Source organism: Callionymus lyra, chromosome 5, assembly GCF_982586985.1.
Source record: "Callionymus lyra chromosome 5, fCalLyr1.hap1.1, whole genome shotgun sequence".
Classification (NCBI taxonomy): domain Eukaryota; kingdom Metazoa; phylum Chordata; class Actinopteri; order Syngnathiformes; family Callionymidae; genus Callionymus; species Callionymus lyra.
In genome coordinates, this window is record NC_141822.1 from 33,737,510 (window position 1) to 33,759,829 (window position 22,320).

The window sequence follows — 22,320 nt, forward strand, 5'->3', positions numbered from 1 at the left end:
GAATGAGATTTAAGAAGTAGATCTGCTGTATATTTTGTGAGTATGACGTCATATTTGGCCTGTAATGTTATGCGTTCTTGATAAACCTCAGGGTTTTTTGAGATAGCATATTGTTCATCTAATTTTGAAATGTTGTGAGCCAATTTGGAAAGCTCTGTTTTCATGTTTCGGTTTCTAAAATTGTTGTAAGAGATAATCACTCCTCTAATATAGGCTTTCATTGATTCCCATAAAATAGATGCTGAGATCTCCGGTGTTTTGTTAGTTTCTACAAAAAAGTTGATTTGGTCAGAAATTAGTTTAACAAAGTCCTTCTCAAAAAGTAAGACTGAATTAAGACGCCAGAGTGGTCGCTCTTTTACACAGTCCTGGAAGTGGATAGTTATTGAAGTGGAAGCATGATCTGAGACCAGGATTGGATCATAATTGCAAGTTGTGATTGAGGAAAGCAGTCTAATGTCAATTAAGAAGAAATCAATCCGAGTAAATGAGTGATGAACAGGGGAGAACAAGGAATACGTTTTTGAGTTTGGGTTTTGGGCTCTCCAGGGATCACATATATTATATTCTGATATGAGGTGTATGAGGGTTTTAGCAGACTTTGACAAGGAGACTGGAGTGGTTGATGATCTATCTAGTCTAGGGTCCATCCAACAGTTAAAATCCCCTCCCATTATTAGCATGTGTGTTGACAAGTCTGGTATCTTGGAAAATAATGTTCTAAAAAATGAGTCATTGTCCCAGTTTGGTGCATAGATGTTTGCTAGCACTATTCTGTTGTTATAAACCTGTCCAACAATGATAAGAAATCTGCCGGAAGAGTCAGAGATGGTTTTTGAGTGAACAAATGGGATAGATTTGTGAAAAAGAATGCCAACTCCTCTAGAATTATATCTTACAGTTCAATGAGGTTTGGAAAACACAAAACACATTACTATTACATGTCCACAAATCCAAATAACAAAAATTTGAAATAACTCAAATGATAGAAGTCCAGAAAAGACACACAGACCACTACAAAAAAAGAACAAAGAGAGAGAGTCATGATCAAAATAAAGTTACTAAAAGAGCGGAAAGACCAGGAAATCAAAAATCTAGTTGAACAAAGAACAAACGAGAGCAACGGATGAAGCGAACACAGTCAATAATACCAAGCAATACTTTGCAATGAGCTGACACCAATTCCTGTTTATTCCCACGTATAAGAATGATACCAGCGATGATACCAGCTGATTGCCAGCGGGCGTGTGTTGTTTGATGCACCAGCAGCATTCTGTAAACTACTGGCACACACTGAAAACAAGCAGGAAATGGCTTCTTAAAACGCAATGTACCCAAGGAAATCATCTTAGGACAAATGTTTATAGATTAATTTCTGAACCTTAGGCAGTTGGGGTTTCATTTTAAAAGACAGCCCTGATGTTCAGAAGGGAATTCTTTAAAATATATAAAAATAAAACAACTTAAGTTAACCTTCATAATTCAAAATTGGTATTTTTACTCTATTACTAGCCTATTTTCTCATGTCTCATATTATTATCTTTTATTCAAATTTATCATGGAGGAAAAATGGGTTATCTTTTGAGTCGATGTGTAGAGATAATTCACAATCATGAACATGGTTTTAAACCTGTTAATTTTAAACTAATTAAACAAAATGTAATGTTTTTTTTTTTAAATATGTTATGTTCAAATCACCTTTTTGAAAGGCACCCAGGTATTGTTGACATAAAGCGTACATAAAGAGTGACAATTATTTAGTATTATTTTTGTACATCCTTGAATAAACTCCACTACACTTGCTCAGGGTCAGGTGTAGATTTTGTGAGTAACGAAGTCAAGATCGGAGAAACTGAAATATTAATGAATCCCAAAGTCCCATAAATATCCCATTGTTCATGTTTACATTCGTTCTGCTTGCGCTTCATGAATAAGACCCTTTGAGTGTTGAAAATTAATCTAACAACCAATTATTGCATTTCTGATGCTGCCATAATATATTCTTGTCTCAAAGTATTAGGTGCATCAGCCGAAAGTCACCTGTGTCTTAATTCAAAATGGAATACTTTATCTCTGTCTTGACTAGTATACTTTGACTCCTAGTTGTGGTGAAAAAAATGTTTCGTGAAGTTGGGAGGCTTACATATGTGTTATTGTTCATTATCAGGTAGGGACATTTTGCTGTCTGTCTTTGTCTCTCTTTGTGTGCCCTGTGACAGACTGGCATCCTGTCCAGGGTTTCCCCCGCCTCTCACCCGTAGAATCTGGGAAAGGCTCCAACACCCCCGCGACCCACATTAATGAATGAAAGCAATACAACTATTTAATGAGAGGGAATCTTAAAGTGTCTTTTAACACACTAGAAAAACAAGCTTTGATGGGAAACCTACCCCTGTTCCTTACATAAATCTCCTTTAAAGTCTGTACACGTGACTCAAGCTTTCTTGCTTCTATTGAAACATTAACGAATGTTTCATCTTCAGGACTTGTTTGCAGTTGGCCCTCGGGCCAAATTTTGCTGAATATAAGACATCTGAAGTCACAAGACCTAAATAAATCTTAGAAAAGATTGCATCAAAGTATGTATGATTTAAAGGCTTATCCAAGTGACAAAGAGATTGAAAAAACTGGCCAGGCTCTGGTGGCAAAACACCCTCACTTGAGGTAAGTAGGATCAGACTTGCTGGAATGATTGGAAAAATAGCATTAAGTTTAAGATGGGGATTTACAGGAACAAGATGAGACGAGCTGGATGTCAAGAAGACACTGTAAATGTAGGGGCTGGGGGATGGCGGGGGAAGAAGCCTCCTAATGGGAAAGCGTCTGATTCTAGAAAACTGAGCAGAGATCAAATTTTTCAAACCTTTCTTCAAACAAGAAATTATGCAGACAAACCTGCAAACACAATTTGCACAGTGCGGGCGCATCATAGTAATGTCCAGCCCACCAGTGATCCAGTTCCTGGACTTCTGGCCTGGTATTAAAATTAATCTTAAATTAATGCAATTCAGTTCTTGAGTCCTTTTTTTCTTGTGTTATAGATACAGTTACCTAATAAATACAAATTCAAGGAACATCTAGATGAAGTAACCGAAGAGTGAGTAAAGTAATTTAATCATTAATGTTGCCGTATAGTCCTCTTCGGTATATGTAATCACGTTAATCCATGCTCATCTTTACTGCCATCTTCTGTGACTAAGGCTTCCAAAACAGGGAAATGATAAACAGGTGAAAAGATGGTACACATCATAGTTTGAACCTCAGCAATGCTAAGTTTGTTCAGTGATTCACTTTCAGCTTGTAACGCTGTTGTTTGTCAGATTTCTCTGAATATTTGAAAATGTTCTATGATTGCATTTGTATGAAGTGATTTAACAATTATCTTGTTCTAATGTTCATAGAAACGCCATGACACCCAAACCAGGAGTACCCCTGTGCTCCATTGCCTTCCTGTGGTTTTGCATAAGGATGCTACTGGGTTTTCAGCACCTTCATGGTGTGTCTTTTTGGTCAGCAGCACCACACTGCTTGACCGTTTCTTCTTCCCCATATATTAAATCAGCAGCTTTTCACTAAAAAGCCGCTGAACTCCTCTTAAGGGTCGTTCCAATTCTCAGCACTTGAAATCCACTGCCGAGGGCATATGGATTGTTCACTCCAGTGCTGTATTTCACCCACAATGCACTGCAGTGTTTCTTGAAAAATACATCCCTGCAGTTGCAGTAATAGATGATATTTTGGGCTGTGAGTGAAAAGGACAGTCAGGTTCCATTTATCTATTTAAATCCACTCTTGCTTCTTCCCCCCCCTTTCTCTGAGTGCCGTTTGTGCCAGAGCTTATGGCAAGTGAGCGAAGGTAACTCAAACTGTTACTGAAACATAGCCTTAGTGTGTGTAAGTGGTTGGTCTTTTAGCAGTTTTTCTTGTCCGGGTGTCAGAAAGTGCCTTGTTGATTCTTGAATCCTTGCCTGTCCATAGTTTTTGATTTTTGCCAATCCCTTTGTATACAGTTTCCTGATTGGATTGAGCACCTGTGAAGCGAACTTTGCCTGGAAATAAAGAATTATCAGCAGTCATGCTGAGAGTCCTGATTTTGTGCTTCCTGATACAAAATCATTTGGCCAAAAATAGCCAAAATATCAAACAAAATTGAGACTCCTACTCTAACTCCACTTATTCTGCCAATTAATCTATTTTTGCCCTTTAAATAGATGAAGTTGAATGAAAAAAAAAATTGTGTTCCAACATTAACACAGATACCATCTTGAACAAATACAAAAAGCCCGCTTAAGGGTGCTACCTTTACCTTAGTGCTACCATTAATGTGATTTGATTGAAAGTGAGTCAGCGTGTCAGCAGATGTAAGTGGCATCAGTAATATGCTTTAAATACTTAAGACCATCAATCTGAAAGTGCAAAGAAGATGATGACCAAGTGGGTTTATGACCTTAAGCTAACGAATCTTGAGCTAAGCTTAGTTCACTCTAGAAGTTTACAGCATTTTTGGGGGAAATGTCAGATCATTTTTGAAAGCTCAGTGTTGTAGGTGGTGCCCTATATATATATATATATATATATATATATATATATATATATATATACATTAATCTATGTGAGGGTAAGATAGATACATTAATTTCCTTTATTAGTCCCACAAGGGGAAATTTCAGTTTACAGCTGCATCAGGGGAAAAGAAAAGAAATCTAATAAGCAAGAGCACATACAAAAAAACAACTTAATAAATACTCTAAAACATGAGTTCATCTACCAATTTCCTGGCCCTGAAGGATTAGTTGATTGAGGAATTTGCGGAGAGTGTGCAATAGAAGTCACAAATTGTTGATAATTTGTGCGTTGTTTTATTCTTCAACAATCCCACACTCGTGTATATTTGTGTTTTTTGTGTTGAAAAAGAATCTGTCTTTAACAAAAAAGGACACTGATTGCCTGTTTTTGTACCAAGACAAGACCGGGATGCAAATTAGAACTTTTTTTTTCTTGATTGATTGATTTTCTGATGGGAAATAATTGATTGTTAACATGTAAACAGCCAGCTGCTGACTGCTTCACTCACTCATCCACACACACACTTGCACCCATAAATTAGGCCTGCTGTCAGCTATGAGAAGAGCTGGGTTTCTACTGGGAGTTTCTGGAGCATGAGCAGATTAAGAAACTCAAAACTTATTGCTGCCAAAAAGAGGTCGTCAGGTCTGACAGCCTGTAAACTCTGCACATTTTTGGCCAAATTTCCGACATTAATTGTTGTGCGCTTCCCACTGTGGAATCTCACTGAATTTGAGAAAGGATTCATGCCATTGATTATGTATGTGCAGGAAACTATTGCAGGGAGATTGGCTTCCAGACAGGTTTGCTTTAATGGTGTCTGTGGGGTTGCTGTGCCCAGAAAGAGTGACTGTCAAAGGTGAACCCCAAATATTTTAGAACCACTTATTGGAACTAGATGCTATCACTTTTTTCTTCAATTATTTTCCCAAAGAGATCAGTAGTGGTTACACATGCTTGCTTAATGCCTGGTGAGGTTAAGGTCAAGAACATAACCAGTTATGTGAGTAATTGGGGAGAGATACAAAGAGCAAAGATATAAATAATCAACACAATAAATTGAGAACAAATAGATTCCCCATGGTATGACTTTATTATAAGTTATAGAGAGTGTGTGGAGAGTCATAGGGAACCATACTTGTGCATTATTTGCAAGCATGTTGGCAGTGAAAAGTGAGAATAATTGAATGGACAATCTCTACTTTAGGGTGATGAGTGAACAGCTCTCATACCCTCTGTCTTTTACTTTCTCAGTTTATGAGTGAAGGAGTAGACATAGGAGAGAGCTAAAGGTGGAGAATTGTTATCCAGCTTGCTTCACATTTCACATGGACAGACTGACAGAGGCATAGAATGGAAACCCAGAACCCAACCACCCTGGTTTTATCATGAATTCAAGTGTACATATCAGTGATTGATTAAAAATAGTTTCACTTGTCTCTCTTCTCACAAGCTCTTGCTGCTTCATACTAACCATTAAGCTTTTTATCAGATGATAAAGTTTGCTGTTTAAGTAACTTTATCGCCTGGATATGACGAGAAAATGAATAATTTTTTGCAGGATTGCGAGTACTTCTTCACACATTTAAGTTAGCAGTTCTAATCCCTCTCTGGTGGTGAGCATCACACGTCTCCTATATCATTAAAAGAGGCTGCAATCAGAAGTAACCCACTTACTATTTGAATAGATGTATTGAAGGTTTTATGGAGTGGCTGAATAAATTAAATGCTATAAAAAGCCAGTTTTTATCTCCTGATTGCAGCTGACAAGAGCTTCTGTAGGTAGAGGATTATGGTCAAAGGTTCACGCAACAATGGTTTGGATCAACTGTCTCATTACTTGCAGTACAAAGTGCCCAGCCAAATAGATTAGAGGTCATTGATAATCGCTATCACTTGTATATTTTGAAGTGCAGAAGCCTTTTCTTCAAATTTACACTAAAAATCAAGACATAAAACTATGTGAGAACAAGTGCTGCTACTATCGATTGGCCACTGTTTATATTCGGACGATTTCCGTGGAAAACTTTTGTGACCAGCATTCAGTAATTTCTTTCACCACCGATCACAAAGCAATCACTGGCGTCTCATACTTTACAACCTCCAGCCGCCAGAGGCGGCACACCTTCTTGTTTGTCTGCTGTTGTTTCCACTAGTGTGTGATGGTGATATAAAGTTTACGTCCTGCAACAAATTCAACTAAAAAATAGCCAGAGGAAGAAGCTGGTAAAAAAGACTTCAGCAGAACAAACTTCATTTGACATTTACAGAACAAAATTGTCGGAATTTGGTGATTTTTCGAGGCTCATGGGATAAAACAATAGACCAGATGCACCAGCAACAGTTAGCAGCATAGCATGAGGTTAGCAATCAGATGGCAAAGCAAATAACTTGAATTGACCATTTTACGGATTAGATGACCATCATTCTCAGCAGTTGAAGACACCGCATTCAGCCGACTGCTCTCTCACTTGGTTCCCCTACTACTTTTTCACGGGACATAACTTGTTGACTAACACAGGAATAAACTCATAACTGTAAAACCCCTCTTGTTTATAAATAATCTACCAGCAATGCTCATCATCAACTCTGTTTTTCTTTTTTATCTAGACAACTAATGTGTTGATTTAAGTGTTTCTTAAATTGATCTTGGAACTCTATTGTACTCATCAGTATGTGTCTGTTTTATCAAAACTCTTTTTTAAATATTGAATTTGTTACATTAGAAAATGCGCTTAAGACCCGCCCACTAAAAACACTGTTTTTCTGGAGATTAAATCGTGTTTACCATAACCACTCCCTTTTAGCTGTGATTGGTCAAGGATGGAGAATGTATCACTGTGAATCCTGGAAGTCTCCACCTCCAAGTAGAAAGACAATGATTACATCATAATGGACTCCTCCTCCCTCCTATTGTTACCTCTCGTTCACTGAGATTTCAGATGGTGGACAAGTTGAAGTAATAAGTAAAAAAAAAAAAAAGCTTTTTGAAAAGCTGTGAAACATGTAGCCTTTTTTATAAGACTTTCGCCTGTAGAGAGCCTTAATATTTTAAATCTGATAAAAATTGTGTTACACTAATGTGAGTGTTAATCAGTTATCATTGTGCCTGCTAGGGTATTTGTGTTTCTTCTCTTGAAGAGCCAAGTTTGACATGCTTTGAGTGATTACATGGATCTTTTCTTTCCCAGATCATGCAGCACTCATCGTAACTAAATCAAAAAAATGTGCAGCTCTTCTATGTGATCAGTATTTGTGATCACCTCTTCTCACCCTAAATCTCTCAATATAGATACAGAGCCGGAGTCTTCAGTTCAAGCCCCTCTGCTGTGGAACCAACTACCAGGTTCAGTCCGGGTGCTGCTATAGGTTAAGATTGTTGGAGTTTTTAGTCACTGAGCTGTCTCTCAGTGTAACCTTCTTTATTGCATTATATTCATCAGGAGCAGGAGGCCGTCAACACTGAGTCTGGTTCTGCTCGAGGTTTCTGCCTTTTAAAAGGACGTTTTTTTCGCCACGCTGTTATTCACTCATTGTTGAGTTGCTGGGATTCTATTCTCCAGTATAGTCTTACTTAAACTGTAAACTGCTTGAGATACAGTTTTTATGACAAGTCCCTTTGGATAACATTTAATTGAATGGAAACGAAAATATGCGAAATAGAGACGTTTCTGGTTAAACAAAATGTTATATCATCTCTACATCGATCACTGATTCTGCTATCCAGAAAACATTCTATGAGCACAATATTTCTCCTGTTTTCACTCCGACAAAAAGCTCTCTGACAACTTTATTTATTGGTTTTAGAGAATGAACAAATAATTTGACCTTTTATTTTAAGGTTTCATTTAATTTCACATAGCTTGAAATAAATGATTAACATGTCTTACTCTTTCACCAGGAGATGTTTATTTACAGCGGCAAATGACAGCAGTCACAACTGTTGCACAGGTACATACAGAGAGACATCGAACTGTACACTGAGCCCCCTCCACAGAGGACGGAGGGGAGAAGGAGGGGAGACCTAAAGTCTGATACAAAAAGAACATGTACAAAGAAGAGACCTTCAGGCACTGAGCCCCCATATTTACACTCATTGAAAATGTGTCTGTGTATCTCAGACTAAAGATTGTTGGATGAAATCAGTGAGACGAGCTGCAAAAGGGTTTTGCTTATTTGTTGCTTTTTACTTACAAGGGAAATAAAAATGTGGTGCAATCCAAGTAAATGTGAAATATAAATTTCTGCTGATCTTATAAATAAGGTATTATATTTTTTTACGAGTACATTTTTATATGTACTTTTTTTCTAAATGTAGAGTCACTCAACATCAAATTAAATGGTTGCATCCACCCAAATAATGTAACTATTCCAACATTGGTTTTGAATTGTATTGGCCTCTTCGTTTCAGCTTCATTTTTTTTAAATACAGAAATTCATAGCGGGTCTCCCTCACAATACAATATAGCTCACAAATCAGAAGTAAATAATTCTAAAAATAAGATCATTGACAGTAGATGAATGATTAAATCTTTGAATGTAATGTATAAAAATATATATTTTAAACACTTTTAAGTAAAAGAAAGCCTTGTTGATGACAGAACAGGAGGTTAACAGCTTCCCATGCAATGTAAGTTGACTCCATCTACATAATTAACTTTATTTTAAAGGATGCAAGTTGTGGCATATTTTATGACACATGGAATGTATTTTCAACCCTTAAGGTTTTTTTGTTTTTTTTTGCCCAATGTTTTCTTAAAACATGACTGTTAGTCAATGGAGACTTACGTTTGGATGACCAGCTCCAGTGGAATTCAAACAATCATTTCTGCACTACAACTCTGGTGTAGCAATATGTCAAAAAGTCAATATTGTTCTCAGGCAGAAAAAAAGGTGTAAGGCTCAATGATTGTTACGATTGATCAGTGCTGGATGTCCCACGTAGAGTTTGATCCAATCCACCACCGTGGCTTAGTGGAACAAGCAATAAACAACAAGTAAAACATTTTATGGCACTTGACGATTGTAATAAAATATGAAGTATGATTAAACTTGTATTGCGTGGTCCTTAAACTAACCCTCTCCCAGTCCCATGATTAACATCGGAATTTCCCAGCGAGACATTTTGTGACTTTATTATGATACCAGATTTGTTGAGAAGCCTCGATCAATACATGCATAGAAACTGCACATAAAAAATCTTCTTTTTCTCCTTCCATTGTTTAATCAAATTGTAGTGGCAGCATGTGATATTCGACACTGCAATAAAGGAAGAAAGAGAAGGCACACCGATGCTGTTCATACTGCTTCCATTGAACCATGGCATAAAACCTGACTTCGTAATCCAGATAAAATTTTCATGAAAAAAAAAAAAAAAGCATTTTGCATTTTTTGAGAAAAGTCATGTCTCTTCAGTTAATATTCACATAAACTCTGTAAAATATTATTTTTTTCCCCACCACTTATTTACAACACATGACAACACCGGAGATGAGACCACATAAATTAAAAATAACAACATAAATCAGTAGCATTTCTTTTTGGCTGACATTTTTGATACACCATTTTGATCTAAAGATAAACATTCACGTGAAAACATTCAAAGATGAGATACCTGGATCACCCTGGCCTGTAATCTCCAGGACAAAGAAAAGAAAATGAGACAAATTTAAATAATTGGAAAGTGGTGTTAATTTGTGTATAAAAGCTTCTATCCATTTTTTTCCTCATAGTGTCAATTAGACCTTTAAGTTAATTTAGTTTTTCATGACCATATGATTGGACTGCAGCAGGGGTTGCTAAAGTTTTTGTGCTGACCAGAAAACAAAGAGGCAGTTTAAATATCTTGGATATCTCACAGGAAAAGTCCAATCTCATCAGCATGATGCGCTCTGGAGACAACAGTCATTTTTGTTAAACAAAAGCAAATAAAATGTGACTGGATGCAACAAAACAAGATCATATACAATCAGTGGAGGTTTCTGTCATAAACAGATCCAGTGTGGGAATGCCCTTCTGGATTTTGGTCTCTGAATGTTATTTTGGCGGCAACTCTTATGCTTTGCTGTGGTCGGGCTTTGTGTGGAGGCTGTTGTCGCTGTGCACTTTGATTTCAATGGTGTCGGGCTTGAGAGACTCTTTCCCATTCTCTTCCTTCAGTGGTAGTTTCCTGCCGAGACACAAGCACAGAGGAGGGATGAGTGTTTGTGAGAGGTCCAGCTGTGATCCTCACATTAGCCGCAGGACAAAGTTGTCCCGGCGGTATTCATAAACCTGATTGAGCTTAATTGAAAAGACAGCAGGCATATTAAACGTTGCAATGCTGAACAATGAGCCAGAGGAAAAGAACAGCAGCATGGGGAGAAAAGGCTGAACCACATAGTGTCTAACTGTACCTAAAGATTGGAGAGAGACACTAGATTACATACTCTCAATCTGATCTGCAAGACTGATCAAGGGGGAAAAATGAATTCCCCACCCCCAAAAAAACAACTAAATCAACAAAATTTAAAGCAACAACTTGAAAAACAAAAGAAACACCACATAATCTTATAGATGGCCAATCCTGCATTTACATCAATGTGATCACTTCACAAGATTTCCTTTAGACCTCAACAATAATTTCCAGAAATTATCTGAATTTCTATTGTGAGAATGGTAGGAAGTTCATAAACTGCAGCCAGTGTGAGGCTCAGCAATAACTAGCCAAGATTCCACACGTTGGCCCGCAGCGAGAAAAAACAATAATGGTATCAGATGCCATTATAAATAAATACATATGTACTGTACATACTGAATAACATTATTTTCGTATCAGCAAAAAGTAATTTTAGATTTTAATTCCGCTCTTGAGTTGCTGTGGATATGTGGTGTGTGGAATTATTCAGCAGCAAGAGACAGAGTACATAGAATACATAGGAAACTATAACTGCGTAGTCGAGTCTACAACTGTCTCTTGATATGATTACTGAATACATTCTCTGTGGGTTGGTGTCCTTTCCTTTGATTCTCTGTCTCTGAAACATTAGCTCCATGTCGATTTACGATGGGGGATAATGTTCTTATCACTTTTGACATGATTTCTTATTTTTAAGTGATCCCTTATGGGCCTTTTTGTTTGGAATCCATTTTGTCAATTGGTATCATTATTTTCATTACACATGCATTTAGAGATGGATATGCTAAGGGGGAACTGTGTATTAATGTTAATCAGGACTTTAATACAGAGCACAGTTTTCTGTCATTATTATCCTGCACAGCTGCTGTATCTCAAATCACACACCTCTCTCAACACTATTATATGTACTAACTTGCACAGTGTGTACTTCTACTACTTTTTAACACTGTTTGCATCCAGCCATTGGAACTTTATCGCCAACACTTGACAGCACTTTTCGCCAATCGAAATAAGTTGTGTCATTTTGTTATTATTTTTGTTTTGTTGTTTTGTAGTAAAATTAGTGTTTTCTCAAGATATTTACACAAGTATCTGCTCAGAAGACGTCTTGTCAGTGACGGATCTTCTGTTTAGCGTCATCTACCTCACTAAGAGACATTGATGGAGGAAAGTGTCCATCGATCCACGCAAAATGTTCTGGCTGTTTAAGTGTTCCAATCAAGTGTGCATAGCACACTACATTTTCGCACACTGCTCAGTGTGAACGTACTTGTGTACTAAAACTATAAAGTGTAAGTGCAGAATTGGGACACACCAAGGTTGTCAGCTACTAATAAAGAATTAGTTATAAAAGTAAAGTCACAATATGATTTTGTTAAAAAAAAAACAGGATGCTGCCCCTCTAAACAAAGAATGAAAAAAGACCTGATGCCTAATTGAAACCTCTATCCCATCAAAAAAAGGAGATAAGAACCAATAAATTAAGCAAATAAAAATAAATTTAAAAGTAAAATCACAACTAAGCAACCTCCAGAAAACCCACAAAAATGAATAGTTTACACAACACCCAAGGCACAAAGGAATTCAAGAACAGGGATGTAACAGAAAAAATACCTAAAATAATAATTAAAAAAAGGAAAATAAACTAATAATTATTACAAATAATATTTATTACATAACACTAAGAAGAATATGCTTAAGCATATTTTGAAACCACAATTTTAATGTGTTGAATAATTCTCACCCTCATTTCAGAAAATCATAAAAACTAGAATATTCCTCCGAGCAAAACTCACTTTGCAGCTTAAATGTGACACAGTGAGGATGGCAGTCCTCGTGTGCAGGTGAGATTCTTATTGTTTTATTTTCAGGCTTTTCCTCTAAGGGATAACAAAGTCACATGGTCCCAGTTTCCAATAAATCACAAACATGGAGATATAATTCTTCTTCTCCTCTATCTACTCTGTTCCTGAGCTTCCTTCTGTCGACGTTCATCCTGCCTTTGCCATACTGAATCTTATCTATCACAGCTGCCATGAACGCCTTTGTTTTTATTTGCCTTCAGGAAGAAATCACGATTAGAAATAAAAAATGCTGCTCTGCCTCATGCCTGTGCATCCCTTGTTCAAGGCAAGGAAATTTTGCTAGACACATCATTGTCACATTTTGAGAAACAATAAGGTTTATAGTACATATTTTAATAAAATACATTTTTATATTGTGAATTTAAAGCTGTAATGCTGAATAACTGACTTTGGGCACCATTGCTTTATTTTAGTTGTTGAGATAATATAGAAGTAATTCAGAGTTCATGTTCACGATCCGATCTAGGAAGTGACCAACACTGACCTCGCTCCAGTAATTGAGTGTCGTCTATAATTAAAACTATAGTTTACAACATGGATGAGAACCCATAATGAAGCTGTTAATTGGGTAGTAAAAGAAAACAAATAGCCCTGTTTCCAACATCTGGCCATCTAAACTTGTGAAAGTAGCAGCCTGACATTGCTGCATCAACGCTCTTGTGTCATCATTTGATTTGTATCTCACTAACCATGGTCATAAAAAGGACCAATGGTAAACGTTTCTGCAGAAAATAATTATTCATGAGGGATTTGTTAAAAACAGGGTTTATGAATAAAACACAAAAAAAAAGGCAAAATATATATTATTGTACATTGGTTTCCGTAAATATATGAGAAAAAGAAGGTTAATTTATCTTTCTCTTGATGAAGGACACACAGATCAATAGTCTGGTTGATGGCCCAAAAAGCTTTTTTTCACTGTTGACACACTGTAAGTGCTTAGAAGCATCTCAACCTGTAAATGTTTACTTGATTCAGTTCAGTGGAGTGTCTCTAAATCCTCTCAACATTTGCTCGTGACGAACTGCTTCTCATACAACCATGACCATGATTTCATCGCCCCAGAAATTATAAATGGTCCTATTCTGGCAAGTCCTCCAGCACATTTTAAAAGTCTCAGTGTTGATGTATCGGTTAGAGCAACAGTCAGTGATAGATGAAACTTAAAACTGAACTCTGCGTTTTATTGTCATTCTGTTTTAAGTGTAATGATTGCAGTGAAAGCTTCACAAACTTTGTTCCTCGATTACTATGAGTTGTACAATTACGGATGTACAATGTACCATGAGAATGGTTAACATGAGAAATATATTTTATATTAAAAAATATATGAATATATATATACATATATATATATACAGTATATATATATATATATATATATATATATATATATATATATATATATATAAAATTATGTAAGGTTTTGTCAAAATAGTTGTTCCAAACCTTAGTTGTCAGTGACATCTAGAGGATAGAAGGCTTTGAAAAAGTCAATTTAACTTTCCTGAACAGATAAATATTACTGCAGACCTCAGTTTGTTTTCCTATAATTATTTTAACAAATAAATGTCTCCTGGTTTAAATAATGCAATTTACCTCTCAGTGACTAAGGTCAAACGTTTTATAGGTAGTCAAATATAATTAAAGGTCTTCGTTCTGATTTCTTTTTTTTTTGCAGCTGGGATGGAAACAAGTGAGGAAAGGAAACTTGTTCTCAAGAATAAAAACATTTTCTGAGCATCTTCTCTCTCACCGTCTTTCCCCATGCAAAAGTGAAAGTTGTAAGTGATATCTATAACTGACACCAGTTCAAATCAAAGATGTTGTTTCCTGGAGAAGTTCACTGTGATGTGCCCTTCTATGCACTCCTCGAATTTGAAGCAGTGATGTTTTCTTGTGCACATTTATAATCCTAGCAAACATCATTAGTGAGGACTTCCATGACTTCCAGGAGGATTCAGATTGCTGCAGCATCAGTCAACCACGCTCCCTTTTATTGCAGAATATTTAGCATTCAGAATAAAAAACTGCTTTTAAAGCATGACTTATTAATAGTGACGTTCTCAAACTTTGTTCAGGTAAATATCTTCTCTGAACTCTATTCACATAATCTTAGCACCAATAGAACTCATTTCTTGTGGCCTGAAGTGTTCAGAATACCTGCTTAAAGAACTGTTTAAAAAGTGTTTCATCATCCTTTTTTTTTTTACCTCATTTGATTTGTCTCAGCCCACTTAGTTAAATCGTTATTTTGCACGACGTTAGTTCTCTTTTCAACCTCTTTGTATTTCTAACTTTGAAACTTATTTCAGCAGATTGTCAGTTAAACATTAATTTCAATGTAATTACAGTCAGCTTTCTCATTGAACAATAAATTGAAATAAACATGGCACATAGGTATGTAGATATCATGTAGATATGTATTAGTACAGACAGTACATCAACAGAGAGCCAAAGACAAACTTTTTCACAAACTTCTGGATTTACTGCTTCTCATTTAAGTGGAAGCACAATATCGGCTACATTTCTTCTGTATTACAACTGGGTATTTGTTATCCATCACATGGCTTTGAAAACAACTGAACAAATGTACTGATCTGCTTTTCCTACAGGAGATAACAACTAACAAAAAAAACTATTTACTGTATACATTCACATTTCACCACTAGATGTTAGTATACTACAGTAAAGTGAAGTCTGTCATGAGATTTTCATTAGCAAATAATTATTAGAAAAGCACTTACAGATTGCAGTATAATTTCAACATCATCATAACATATATACTGTATATATAGCACACTGTATATTTCTTTAAAAGATGTATGGATCCAGATGGTAATTCTAACAGACAGACCACTTCCACCACAACATAAAGGACCACATAATCTCCCTTGGTAGGTAATTTATACAATAACAAAACTAAGAATTAACATTTTTTATTCTACAAAACATTTATTTTAAAGGGTGCATCAAAAAAGATACATGCTAAAAGCAAGGGACTTTTCGTCGTACATCCAAAGGGGTATGTTAACCTCACTACAATCCCCACCCCCACAATCATGCTTTGTGTTGATCGGCTGATAAAGCTTCACGATGCAGTGCAATCATCAACTGACCCCTTAGATGGCACTCTTTGCGTTATACTCTCTGGCTTATTATTTTTTCTTTGTTAATGTATCTTGTCATCATGTTTACACAAAGAGTGCTATTGATAAGATTGTCCAGGTTTCGTCAGAGATCAAACCTCATTATCTGTTAATGACCTTCACAAAACTATGATCCACTGAAGTTGATGCACACATCTTTTGTTCACATTTGCGTCTTTAAATTGCACGCTTTTCACACATAACTCGACAATAGTTGACTGAAAGAGGAAAAATGTAAGTTTTTTTTTTTACAGTTTATAGCCTTTTCGGTAAATATTACTGGAGCCATTTAGAAAAATACATGCTACAACTAAATAGTTATCGAATAAACATGTAATGTTTTTATTCTCATGCCCAGAATATGGAGTCAGTTCCGGAAAATATTAACAAGAGGATTCACAAATGCATCTTTTTTATTTTTGCACATTCAGTTTTACAAGTTTTTGTAGGATGTAACCTTATGAAGGTACTTACCATTTCATTCTTCACTATTCAAATATATGTTGAAGTCTCATAATCCCTGCTTGCTCAATTTAGAAATCTTTCCTACTGGCAGCGTTTCCCATATTATGTTATGAAGATGCACTAAGATACAGGTGTTTCACAGACGCTTTCTCATCTGCCTTCTTAGGAAAACCTTAAGATCAAGCCAAAGAAGCTTTGTAAGAAGCTCTTAGTGGGAGCTGTCCACCTCGGTGGTACTTAAAGCGTTCAAATCGATACCAGGCAAATTGATCACCTACTTCTATCCAATTTCCCGAAGGAGATCTAAGGAGGGATTTATAAAGTGTATCCATCTATCTTTATCGGCGTATAAGTCACATACAGCACACATGCAGTTTTAATTGTTTTATTTATTTTAATCCAACAAGTAAGTTTTAATTCAACTTGGGGTGTTCTGACTGACTTATCAAACACACAAGTGATAACATGTAGTACTAATAACTCTTAACTTAAACGTCAAATTAAAAAAATATATTCTTTTATCATTTGCAAAGTGGAGGATATACATTTCCCAGACACGGCATGATTACTGAGCATTTGGTCGCTTACAAGGTTGTTAAGAGTGGGTCAGCTTGATCTTACATTCCGTGTAAGTTAAAGGTCTTAAGGTAAGAGCATCCTTCTTTCACAAAGTTCTAAAAAGCACTCCCTAAAATATTTTAGCCATTATACCTGGCAATTAACATTTGCCACATTCTCACACAGTTCATGCATCTCAACATGAAATTCTTAAGGATTTCCAACTCCTGAAAATATATTAGTGATTGAATTGTGTCCCTACCCTCGTCTGAAACCCAATCAGTGTACAAAACACTGTGGGATGATTCATACAGTAAGATTTAGACGTAGAATCATAGACCTATGATTGAAATATTGTAAAGGTGTGGTACACAGTATTTTAGTTCAGGGTTTTAGGTAGGTCAGTGAAGGTGCCATTAGACTGAGTGACTGACTGAATTGAAGGACATCTGTTTCAGGGGTAAAGGGGAATGAGAGAGAAACGTTGTTGTTGTTGAACAGTGTGAGACGCAGCTGGCGTTGAATACACTCAAATGAATGCAAAAATAAAGAGAATGGAAAACGATAAAAATAACCGCGATTTGAGAGGGACCACTGTATGTGTTTTATTATATTATAACACACTACAAAACAGTTGAACATCATACATTTTAAATCCTCTCACACTTATTTGACTCCATTCTAAGAATCTCATCACAAATGTGCACACACAAGCATGAAGTCATTGCATTGTCCCCTTGATAGACATCATGCATGGGATCAACCACAGACACAAAGTAGTGACTAGTAGTACTAGATGACTAGTACATCACAGGGCTAAGGTCACACACTATGAATGGACAGATGAGTGAAGAAACAGGTTCAGAGACATACTGTGCTTGCAAAGGAGGTTGGACGGCTGTTGTAGCTGAACCTAGATGGTAGAAAGTTTCTCTTAGATAAGAGATAAATATTATTTTCACCTTTCATAATATTGGATAAATAGCCACAGACTACTTCTGGTTCTGCAAGCACAAAAAATGAGCCATCTCTGACAAGAGAAACCCGACTGTGGTGAGTAGGCATTAGTTGTAGAAAGAGGAATCAAACACTCACAAGTATGCAGCTTTGCCCTCCTCTAGCTCTTTGCCCTTGCCGCTGGTAGCCGTTTTCTTGCTGCACAGCGAGCGTGTGATGCACATCAGCAGGCCACAGTGACGGAGAAAAAAGCAGCTGACATCGACCACAACCAGTAGCAGCAGTAGGGCGCCAAATCCCAGGCCCACAACCGCTCCGAGTCCAAGTCCGCTAAACAGGGATTCTGCTGAGTCGGCGAAACACAGATATAGACACAGAAACAGGACAGAGACAACACTGTTAGTACATTTTTGTTTTCATGAGGAGGTTAAAATCAGATTCAAAGCACACAGTTCCTCTGACGGACAAATTGACCACCGACTAAAGGTCAACTATCTTCTTGAACATCCTCTGGTCAAATACAAAAACTTTAAAAAAAATGACACAAGCTTTTCCCAACCTTGGCCATCAAGGTTTCGATTAAGTCGATTACTTAAAAAAAGATTTTTGATCTCAGTTTATCCAACTCCCAAGAGCTCAATTCTGATAAATTTGTGAGCCAGCATGTCCAAAGTTAGGTCCGAAGCCCTTGATGTAAAACCAGAGAGTTTAAATTGTACGCAACAATTTTAATTGCAGAAAATAAAACGTTTTAAATGTCACATAAACTTTGCTTTTCACACCATCATTAGTCAAAAGAAAACACAACAAAAGTAAAGTGTTGATGCTAATTCCGAAAAGTGTAAAGCAACTTAGCAACTTCAAAAAAAGATTTTTGGACACAGTACATAGATGGATACACAGATACATATATGAATGGATGGATGAATGGATGGATGGATGGATGGATGGATGGATGGATGGATGGATGGATGGATGGATGGATGGATGGATGGATGGATGGATGGATGGATGGATGGATGGATGGATGGATGGAAGAATGGATGGATGGATGGATGGATGGATGGATGGATGGATGGATGGATGGATGGATGGATGGATGGATGGATGGATGGATGGATGGATGGATGGATGGATGGATGGATGGATGGATGGATGGATGGGTGGATGGATGATTGGATGGATGGATGGATGGATGGATGGATGGATGGATGGATGGATGGATGGATGGATGTATAGATAGTAGGTTTTTCTTGAATATGAATGCAAAACATGTTTACTTTAGTTTGAGTTTTTGTGTATTCACTTATAACAGCTATCATATGGAAAAATACATGGGGAATCCAAAATTAACATGACATCTTCAATGGAATGCCACCTAAATGTAAGTAAATACATGTATTTATCTGACATTTCTCTCCTACTTTGTTTCCTCAATCCCATTTTATCTACTGATTATAAATGCTCAGGTTATTACATTTTCTTTTTTTAGTAAAGCACTAACAAAGTAGGAATTAATATTTTTTCTTGTACACAGATCTCTGAAGAAAGCTTTATAATCCTGCACAGTATCACAAATCTGATTGTTTCAAGCTGGCATCAGTCGTCTCATCTCAGCAGGGCCTTGACTGATAAAACAAAAACATACTCGACTCTATTATGATCCTAAACGACTTCACATTTAGATGCTTAGATGCAACGCCATTAACTTGCCTTAGTGAACGACTGACATAATAAAAAGGACAACACCATCACTCATGGTATTGGATTTTGAATAAATTGTTTCACTTGGATAGTTTTAATTTTCTTCATGTTTCTGGAGGTTGGATAACCACTCTGGTCGAGTGGTTGTCTGTTTGATGCAGAGACAACATCTGAGGACACTTAAAAGGTCCAATGCTGGCAAATAAGTCCTCTACAAGAGCTACAGTATCAATGTTGCGGACAAAGCCCAGTCTTCACATTGTGCCCACAGATTGTCTGTCTGCATTTAAGTTCACAAATCTAGGGATTGGAAAAAAATGGCCAGCACCTTGTATATTGCTACAAAATCCAGAATACATCCAGAATACATACAAGGTATTGTCCGATCCCATTATAGATGAATCTAAGAACACTGGGACATACTGGAACGCTCAGGACACTGGCCATCTGAGTTACTCCGGCCTTGAGTTAATCTACCCCTTGACTCAAAACCCGACTGAGAAATGAGAGGCCGGAACCTGCTTCTTCTGGATGACGCTTCTTGCGGACAGAGTAAAAGTTTTCGCTCCACTAGCTGTCAGCAGGGCTCAAGCTGACTCTAGTCCACATGTGGGATAACTGTCAACGTCCTAAATGCTTGCGACCAGACCTGTCTGGCACACACAAAGATGTGGTCCAAAAACATGGCTGTCATTTAACCCTGTTTGCCAAACAGTGCCTGAGAGTTAACAGATCAGAATAAGCATCTGGCCATCAAACTCAGTCTGTGTCAGTTAACGTTCTTCACATAGCAGGTACAGCACCAGGCCACAGCCATTACTGTTAGACTGGATGAGCCCTCTTCTTCAAAATCTTTTTTTCTCCGAACTAGTATTCAGTAGCTTAACATATTGCAACATACCCAATCCATTTTATGCCCCTATAGATAAATTATGACAAAAGTAATAGTGATGACTCTTGGTCTCATCTTATTCTATTTACAGTTTTTTATTTCATTGTGGATTTGAGAATGATGACTTAAATTATAAAAGATGCAACTTATTGCAACAGTTACTAAAAAAAAGTTGTACAGGATTTCCAGAAAAAGGTTTTCTGGCGCTGGCAAAAGAATCGGGTCTTTCGTTTATTCCATCTTTAATGGGATTATCAAAGCAAATCTCTGATGGAAGATTCAATCAAGGATCTTTATGAGCCGCAGAATGAAAGAGGGAAAAGAGCCAGGACAGAAATAAAACCAGCAAGAACAAACAGAGCCACAGAGGGAACATTCACATGCAGATTTCTGCCTTTAACAGAGACTTTTTTTTGTAGAAAAAAAAGCATAGCAAAAACACACAATTATCATATGAGAGTTTTACTGAATAAACCTCTAGCTGCAGACCTGATGATTGGCAACATTTCATTACTGGTTGGGTGAACCCTTTTTAAATAATGAGATGATCGAAAACTAAACATCCTTTTTTTAGATTATCATTATCAAACGGATAATTCTTGATGATGGCAGTTTTACCTGAATTTCTTCAGTCAGGAACATAACTCCTGCCACAACCAAACAATATGCAATTGTGTGAATTGTGGAGAACTGTCTCTCCAGCTGAACACTTAACAGTCCTGTTGCTGGGTATCTCATTTTCGTTTAAGAGACCCATTTCTCACCATTCCTCCTCTCGCTGGTCTGATTTCCATCATGCATTCCTATCTGCTAACAACAAAAGACAGGCAATCTAAGAGCAACATCCTGCTTTACCGGCTAGCATCTCTAAGTTGGTGTGTGTGTGAACGCGTGTGTGTATGTGTAGCCATCAAGATAGAATTTGGGCCGCACGGAAACAACTACCACCAAAAGTCACTGGTTCAGAAACAGAACTAATGGATGAAGTGGTATGTTTGCAGAGGAATCCCAGAATCATTTTGTCTTGTTTATTTTCACTCTGGTCCGAGGCAAGTGCACATGGGGAGCAATGAAAGAATTACTGTAGATCAGGAAGCATTTTCACTCGGTGGTGCTTTCTGGTTCAAAGTAGAAAAGGAAACCATCAACTTAAAAGCTTAAATACAAAATGTATAAGATCTAATTAGTGTTAATTGATGATGATCCAAATTGTTCAATGACAGTTTTTGTTTTTCTATACTTGATCCTTGTGAGGAGTGGACCACAGTCTCTGCACTAGTGTACATTACAGAAACATACTCAACCAGTCTTTGTCACCTGTGATGTCAGGCTTCTGAGGCATGAAGAATTGGTAGAAGGTTGGTTCCGAGAGGCCTTTGACGTTGCGAGCGGTGATTTCCACTTCATATCGTGTGTTCCACTGCAGGGGCTGCAGCATCGCAAAGTCATTGACTCCAGGTACAAGTTTGGTCATCCACTGTTCCTCTTTATCCTGCCAAGAAACAAAGGGGGGGGGGGATCAGAGGAGGAAGAGAAATACCTCGAACTCTGGAAGACCATGTCAGTCATCTTCCTCAACATAGGAGTAAAAGGATTTGTAGTTGGCCGATCTCTAATTCTCAGCCACTAATCGTATTGACTTTGCAAAAAAGGAAAAGCTAATCCTTTTTGTCACAGACTCAGTTTGACGTTTCTTTGTAGTGTCAGTACATATTTTCTCACTCATCATCCTAAAAGACAAGAAAAAACATTAAGAAGCAAAGACTA

The 22,320-nt window shown here is 37.1% G+C and overlaps 1 protein-coding gene across 3 annotated transcripts in view; it reads right to left on the minus strand.

Annotated features, from left to right (window-relative positions):
* Positions 1–10,602: 10,602 nt before the first annotated feature.
* The window catches only part of ncam2a (neural cell adhesion molecule 2a), a 169,573-nt gene continuing 157,855 nt past the window's right edge, over positions 10,603–22,320 (minus strand). The window contains exons 15-18 of one of the 3 annotated variants that reach the window (XM_087792107.1): positions 21,871–22,045; positions 18,096–18,303; positions 17,874–17,913; positions 10,603–10,735 (exon numbers count right to left, since the gene is read on the minus strand). In XM_087792107.1, coding sequence (XP_087648233.1) covers positions 10,679–10,735; positions 17,874–17,913; positions 18,096–18,303; positions 21,871–22,045 — 480 coding nt within the window. In that variant the 3' untranslated portion in view covers positions 10,603–10,678. The remainder of the gene's footprint in view (positions 10,736–17,873; positions 17,914–18,095; positions 18,304–21,870; positions 22,046–22,320) is intronic. The other 2 variants (XM_087792106.1, XM_087792105.1) reach the window with 2 other exon arrangements.